This window comes from Loxodonta africana, chromosome 6, assembly GCF_030014295.1.
Source record: "Loxodonta africana isolate mLoxAfr1 chromosome 6, mLoxAfr1.hap2, whole genome shotgun sequence".
In the NCBI taxonomy this organism is placed as follows: domain Eukaryota; kingdom Metazoa; phylum Chordata; class Mammalia; order Proboscidea; family Elephantidae; genus Loxodonta; species Loxodonta africana.
The window spans coordinates 10,241,544-10,248,868 of record NC_087347.1 but is presented as its reverse complement, the minus strand read 5'-3'; the positions used below and the strand labels follow the sequence as shown (position 1 = coordinate 10,248,868).

The following is a 7,325-nucleotide window of genomic DNA, read 5'->3' as shown; positions in this document are numbered from 1 at the left end:
TGTCACTGCTGGGCAGATTCGAACCACCAACCCTTAGGTTAGGAGTCGAGCACAAATTGCTTGCCCCACCCAGGAACCTTGATGTCACCATAAGAAGAGCATTAAAAGGGATGTCACACCCCGCACCTATCAGGATGGCTAAAATAAAAAACAGTGACATTGCCCAAGGCTGGAGAGACTGCGGAGAAACTGATTCACACCTATGTCGCTGATCGGGGCGTAAAACAGTTTCAGCCGCTCGGGAAATCAACTTAGCACTTTCTTTGAAACTACACATGCAATACCACTGCTGGGCAGTTATCCCAGAGAAGTGAGGACTGGTGTTCACACACAAAGCTGAATGCTTTTGTGGATGTTCACAGCAGCTTTATTGGTAAGAGCCAAAACTGGAGTCAGCCCAGATGTCCTTCAACAGGCGAGTGGTTAAACACACTGAGGTCCATGCATCCCATGGAACACGACTCCGCAATCAACACCCTGGATGAATCTCCAGGGAATTATTCTGAGTGAAGGTCCCTGGCTGACACAAAGGGTTTGCCCTCAACTACTTAACTGGGTGACACAAAGGGTTTGCCCTCAACTACTTAACCGAAAGGTTGGCGTTTGATCCCACCGAGGGGCACTGTGAAAGCAGTCACTATTAACCATCGTAGTTTCCGTTGCCAGCTGTGAGAGGTCATTCAGCAAGTTAAAACTAATACATATGTGAGAGCCTCCACGGGTCAAGGCAGACTGTGTGATCTTGCTCTGCTGAGTGTAGAAAGAGAAGAAACTGAAAAAAAAAAAAATGACTTTGAGCACATCATAGACCAGTCTTTATCAGCGAAAGCAAGGGAGGTGCAGTTGTGATTTTCATGTAGTGCCATAATGTGGAAGTAAAACATTAACGAGCTAGACTTGTAGTTCTGAGCTGATATCATGGTAAGGTTATCCGATGTTTGGACAAGGGTATAACTTCAGTGTTTGCCACAGGCACTACTCTCCAGATACATACGCCTCTGGTTGTATTATTGGAAAACTGGGCAATGGGTATGAGGAATATCTCTGTAGTATCTCTTACAACTGAGTGTGAAGCTACAGCTATCTCAATAAAAATTCCAACTTTAAAAAAGGGGGGAGAGATGTCCCTGGAAACGCCTTCTAACTTCAGACTGACCTGCGAGTTCTGAACCATTAACTTGTGGCCTGGTGAAAAAGGACCAACTACAGTGAAACCTGTGAGAGCCGGAACTCAACAGGACTGCCTTGCTTTTCCCAGTCTCCTAAGTTTTCTGCCTTTGACAGGGTGCAGTCTTATCACTTTTCTATAGGTCTCTATTAGTGGGAAATATTTGTTTTCCTTCTCTGACAGGTTTCCACCTTACGCAGGTTCCAGTTCTTGCGGGGTTTACTGTAATTAATTACAGACAAGCCCAGATGTTAGTCTTCCCTGACCTTTGGCCAAGAATTCCCCTAGCTCAGCAAGGTGCAGGTGGTAGCAGGAGGTACGGGGGTCACGAGTGGGGCAGGGCGTCCTCAGGAGGTAATACTTTCCCTGAGACCTAGCATACGGCAGGGTCAGCACGGTGAGCAAGCGGGCAGAGAGCCAGGTGTCCAGACTGGAGGGTCTGCCTAAGCTTGGCCTGGGGGAGGGCCTGAGGGCATGGTGAGGAGTGCCGCAGGACAGGGAGGTTGTCCTAGAGCCTGGGGGTGCCTGTGGCTCAGGTGGCCGTCACGGTGGGCGGGGCTTGGAGGAGTGCTCCTAGAACCAGCCTGGAGCTCCAGGAACCTCTTAACTCCTTATCACACATAAACCTATGGGAGTGTCGGAGGAGACTCCCCCTGGGCTCCGTCTACCCACTGAGGGAGCAGGGCTCCACCCCACGGGCATAGGTCTGCTTCACCAGTACCTGTTCTGAGTCACTCGGAATATAATCTCCTAAAAGCAGACTGCCACATCTTTCTCCCTCAGAAGGGCTGCTGGGTTTGAACTCTCCACCTTTTGGTTAGCAGCTGAGCGATTAACTACTGCACCACCAGGGCTCCTTATGGGCCTGCCATACCCTCCAGAAGATCCACTGCACCCACTCCTCCGGCCACAGGTGCCCACACGTGGGTGAGGCTGTGGAGACACAGACAAGGCCCCCACTCTGTTGCCCCCACCAGCCCCACCTCTTCCACAGAAAAGGAACTCTGGGTCTAGGCCCCCAGATGGACCCTCAAGCCCAGTGCCCACCCCATGAGCCTGTGAAGCCTGGTGAGAAACCAAGTAGACAGTGGGGTACACCAGGCCACCCCACACCTGCTTCCCATGTCTCCTGGGTTTAAGGCCTCAAGTGGCCAGCCCAGCTCCCTTGCCCAGACTGTGCGCTGTACACTCACCTGGCCGAAGCAGGCTCCTGGGGAATCCCAAACAAATGAGGTGAATGAGGGGGCCGCACATCCCAGCCCTCACTTGCCCCCCAACACACTGCTCAGCCATACCCTACCATGCCCATAAGGCTCATCTGGACCTGCCCCAAAGTCCCCCACCCCACCTCCAGAGAGACAGCTAGTCCCACCTTGTGAGGGTTGGCCCTGCCTTTTTTAGGACCCCTGCCCCCTGGTTGGTTCAGCCATATCCTGCCACTTCCCGGTCAGCAGCAAGGTGGAAGGCCCAGGGCAGGGGTGGGGTCAGCTGGGCCCCTGGGGTACTGGGAGGGACATGGAGTCTTTAAGAGCCAGGGCCAAAGTCCTTCCCTGACTCAAGTCCAGGAGCTGGTACAACAGCTGGTGCCCTTCAGTCTCAGCCTCCTGGGTTCCAGCCTCCCGGTCTCCCAGCCTGGCAGCCCTCCGCCACCCCACAGGCATGCCAGGGGCCTGGGCGCAGCTGCTGCTGCTGGGCCTGAGGCTACAGCTCTCACTCGGTTTCATCCCAGGTAAAAAGGCCCCCCACCCCAGCCCCTACCTCGCCCCAACAAACAGGGGCTGCCCCAGACTGACCCGGCCTCTGCTTCCCCTTGGCCAGTTGAGGAGGAGGACCCAGTCTTCTGGAATCAGAAGGCAGCCGAGGCCCTGCACACCGCCAAGAAGCTGCAGCCCATCCAGACGGCCGCCAAGAACCTCATTATCTTCCTGGGGGATGGTGAGTGTGTGAAGGCTGCCCACCCCTGGTACCCCCACAGCCCTGGGAGCTCAGCCTTGATAGGGTCCTGCTCCTTCAGGGATGGGGGTGCCCACGGTGACAGCCACAAGGATCCTAAAAGGGCAGCTGAATGGCCACCTGGGGCCTGAGACATCCCTGGCCATGGACCACTTCCCATACCTGGCTCTGTCCAAGGTAAGGGCAATTGCCAGGCTCAGAAGCAGGGTGGGAGGAATGCCCCCAGAGGGTGGGCCTGATTTTGGGGCCTATGTGCAGATGTGGACGGGCCCAGAGGCCTGGGTCACAGTCTGAGTGTGTCCCAGAGCTTTAGCTGAAGGTATCTCTATCCCCAGACATACAACGTGGACAGGCAAGTGCCAGACAGCGCAGGCACGGCCACTGCCTACCTGTGTGGGGTCAAAGCCAACTACGGGACCATCGGCCTGAGTGCGGCTGCCCGCTATAACCAGTGCAACACGACCCGCGGCAATGAGGTCATGTCCGTTCTGAGCCGGGCCAAGAAAGCAGGTAGTCTGGGAGCCTGGGCTGTGGGGGCAGAGGTGGCCTGGAGCCCCAGCTGCCCACCCTGACCTCTGCCACCCTCAGGGAAGTCCGTGGGGGTGGTGACCACCACTCGAGTGCAGCATGCCTCACCAGCTGGCACATATGCACACACGGTGAACCGCAACTGGTACTCAGACACCGACATGCCTGCCGAGGCGCTGAATGAGGGCTGCCAGGACATCGCCACACAGCTCATCTCCAACACGGACATTGACGTGCGGGCGGGGCTGGGCAGATGGCGAGGGCGAGGGGGGCGAGGACTGGTGGAGGGCTTAGGGAGGATGTAACAGGTACAGCCTGAAACGAGCCATTCCCACAAAGACCTGGGGGGGAGCTAGAAGCTGTCTGAGGAGGGGACACAGGGCCAGCCAGGCCCCAAGCCCACTTGCACCATCCTTTCACCCCAGGTAATCCTTGGAGGAGGCCGCAAGTACATGTTTCCCACGGGGACCCCAGACCCTGAGTACCCAGACCAGAGTGGAGTTAGGGCAGACAACCGAAACCTGGTGCAGGAGTGGCTAGACAAGCACCAGGTGATAGGGGCTCGTGGGTGCAGGGGCTCATGGGTGCAGGGGCTCGTGAGCGCAGGGGCTCGTGAGTGCAAGGGCCTGTGAGCACAGGGGCTCATGGGTGCAGGGGCTCGTGGGTGCAGGGGCTCGTGGGTGAAGGGGCTTGTGGGTACAGGGGCTCATGGGTGCAGGGGCTCATGGGTGCGGGGGCTCGTGGGTGCAGGGGCTTATGGGTGTAGGGCCTCGGTCAGGCACGGATGTGGCGGGGGCTGGGGGCCCTAGGGCTGTGGGCTGAAGGCTGGTCCTGTCATTCGCAGGGTGCCCGCTACGTGTGGAACCGCACAGCGCTCATCCAGGCATCCCAGGACACCTCGGTTACACACCTCATGGGTAACAGCTTTCACCAATCCTTCCCCCACCTTCCTGTCCCTGGCCAGCTGGCCAGGGGCCAGCCCCCACTGCCGTCTTTTCCCACAGGCCTCTTTGAGCCAGCAGACATGAAATATGATGCAACCCGTGACACTAGCCAGGACCCCTCTCTGACGGACATGACCGAGGCAGCCATCCGCCTGCTGAGCAGGAACGCCCAGGGCTTCTACCTCTTTGTGGAGGGTGAGTGACCAGACTGAAGGAGCAGAGGCAGAGGGGCTCAGGGGCAGGTTGGGGGTTATCCACTTCCCTGGTCTGCCACAGGGGGCCGCATCGACCACGGTCACCACGCAAGCAATGCTTACATGGCACTGACCGAAGCTGTCATGTTTGACATCGCCATCGAGAGGGCGGGCCAGCTCACAAGCGAGAAGGACACACTGACCCTCGTCACCGCCGACCACTCCCACGTCTTCAGTTTCGGGGGCTACACACTGCGTGGGAGCTCCATCTTGGGTAGGCTCGGGGAGAGTGGCAAGCGCTCTTCTGTAAATTAATATGGCAGAAATCTCGCTGGGACTCAGTTTCCTCATCCATCAAATTGGCGTGGTAATAGTACCAGCCTTGTAGGGCCCGTGTGAATAGTCATGAAACGTCTGCACACAGCGGCCTCCACCAGCTGTGGTCAGTGCCATCCAAGGCCCCCGACTCTCCCGCAGGGCTGGCGAGCAGCAAGGCCTCAGACGGCAAGGCCTACACCTCCATCCTGTACGGCAACGGGCCCGGCTACGCGCTCGGCACCGGCTCCAGGCCCGATGTCAACGAGAGCCAGAGTAGTGAGTGCGGCGGGGACCGTGGAGGGGACGCCAGGAGGGGACAGTGGCGAAGATGCCGGGAGGGACTCAGGAAGAGGAGGCCGCCCTGACGCCCATCCGCCTCCTGCCAGTGCTCCCCGACTACAAGCAGCAGGCCGCGGTGCCCCTGTCGTCCGAGACGCATGGCGGCGAGGACGTGGCGTTGTTCGCGCGCGGCCCGCAGGCGCACCTCGTGCACGGCGTGCAGGAGCAGAACTTCGTGGCGCATGTCATGGCCTTCGCCGCCTGCCTCGAGCCCTACACGGACTGCGGCCTGGGGCCCTCTGCCAGTACGCCCAGCGCCGCGCCCCCAGCCGGCACCACGAGCGCCGCGCCCCCCGCCCGCACCACCAGCGCCGCGCCCCCCGCCCGCACCACCAGCGCCGCGCCCCCGGCCGGCACCACCAGCGCCGCGCCCCCCGCCCGCACCACCAGCGCCGCGCCCCCCGCCCGCACCACCAGCGCCGCGCCCCCCGCCCGCACCACCAGCGCCGCGCCCCCCGCCCGCACCACCAGCGCCGCGCCCCCCGCCCGCACCACCAGCGCCGCGCCCCCCGCCCGCACCACCAGCGCCGCGCCCCCGGCCCGCACCACCAGCGCCGCGCCCCCCGCCCGCACCACCAGCGCCGCGCCCCCGGCCCGCACCACCAGCGCCGCGCCCCCCGCCCGCACCACCAGCGCCGCGCCCCCCGCCCGCACCACCAGCGCCGCGCCCCCCGCCCGCACCACCAGCGCCGCGCCCCCCGCCCGCACCACCAGCGCCGCGCCCCCGGCCCGCACCACCAGCGCCGCGCCCCCGGCCGGCACCACCAGCGCCGCGCCCCCGGCCCGCACCACCAGCGCCGCGCCCCCGGCCGGCACCACCAGCGCCGCGCCCCCGGCCGGCACCACCAGCGCCGCGCCCCCGGCCGGCACCACCAGCGCCGCGCCCCCCGCCCGCACCACCAGCGCCGCGCCCCCCGCCCGCACCACCAGCGCCGCGCCCCCGGCCGGCACCACCAGCGCCGCGCCCCCGGCCGGCACCACCAGCGCCGCGCCCCCGGCCGGCACCACCAGCGCCGCGCTCCCCGCCCGCCCGCTGTCGAGGCCGCTGCTGGCCGGGCCACTGCTGCTGCTGCTGCTGCTGCTGCTGCCCGCCGCCTCCTGACTCCCCAGGGCCCTCTAGCCCCCACCTCCCTAGGGTCCCTGGGTCCCACTGCCGAGTTTCTGCTCCCACACCAGGGGTCCCCGAGGCCCCACCTCCCCAGGACTCCGAAGCCCCGGCTGCCCAAGCCACCACCCCCTGAATCCCTATCTTCAGATCCTTCAACCCCAGGCCCCCATCCTGGCCGCTACCCGGGCCTCTCGATGGGGCGGGACTAAAGGGTGTGCCGAGGACCAGCCCGGCTAGGTCTCAGAGGCGCAGCCAAGGCCCGCCCACACCCAGCGCTGCGCTCAAGGGCACGTCGGGGGCATGGGACCCTCCACCCCTGCAACAGGTCCTGAGCGGCGGCGGTTGGGCGCTGTGCTGGAGAAGAGGCTGCGCACCGTGCTCCCCAGGGCGGGATGAGCAAAGTCTGCCGCCACCCGGGCCAATGGATTCAAAACTCAAGGGAAGTCTGCACTGAAAGCTTTAAAAGCAGATGGTTCTAGATTTGGGTAGTGGTGATGATGGCGAAATCCTGTACTAAAACCCACTGAAGGCCCTACTCTGAAAGGGCGACCTTTATGCAATGTGATTTATATGTGACTAATAAGACAGCAGCTTCTGCTTCCAAGTTGTTTAAAAAAATATGTGAGTTATGAGGGGTCTTATTCGTCAAATAAAAGATGCTCTGGTGACACATCGTTAAAGCGCTCGGCTGCAACTGTCCTATAGGGTCACTCCGAGTCCATCAGATTTGGTTGTTTTTTTTGGATTGGGCCACAATAGCACACATCAATGGG

The 7,325-nt window shown here is 61.6% G+C and overlaps 1 protein-coding gene across 1 annotated transcript; it reads left to right on the top strand.

Annotated features, from left to right (window-relative positions):
• Positions 1-2,827: 2,827 nt before the first annotated feature.
• On the top strand, positions 2,828-6,546 carry ALPI (alkaline phosphatase, intestinal). Its single transcript, XM_064287386.1, has 12 exons — positions 2,828-2,897; positions 2,987-3,103; positions 3,183-3,298; positions 3,457-3,631; positions 3,710-3,882; positions 4,075-4,200; positions 4,494-4,566; positions 4,654-4,788; positions 4,870-5,061; positions 5,265-5,381; positions 5,492-5,738; positions 6,474-6,546. The coding sequence occupies exons 1-12, from the start codon at positions 2,828-2,830 to the stop codon at positions 6,544-6,546; spliced, it is 1,614 nt and encodes a 537-aa protein (XP_064143456.1).
• The last annotated feature ends 779 nt before the right edge of the window (positions 6,547-7,325 follow it).

Bases quoted from the DNA above. Each gene is read 5' to 3' on its own strand.
- ALPI (XM_064287386.1), top strand. From the start codon at position 2,828: ATGCCAGGGGCCTGGGCGCAGCTGCTGCTGCTGGGCCTGAGGCTACAG. The intron at 3,632-3,709 runs GTAGTCTGGGAG...TGCCACCCTCAG, and splicing joins GAGCCGGGCCAAGAAAGCAG to GGAAGTCCGTGGGGGTGGTG. The intron at 4,201-4,493 runs GTGATAGGGGCT...TGTCATTCGCAG, and splicing joins AGTGGCTAGACAAGCACCAG to GGTGCCCGCTACGTGTGGAA.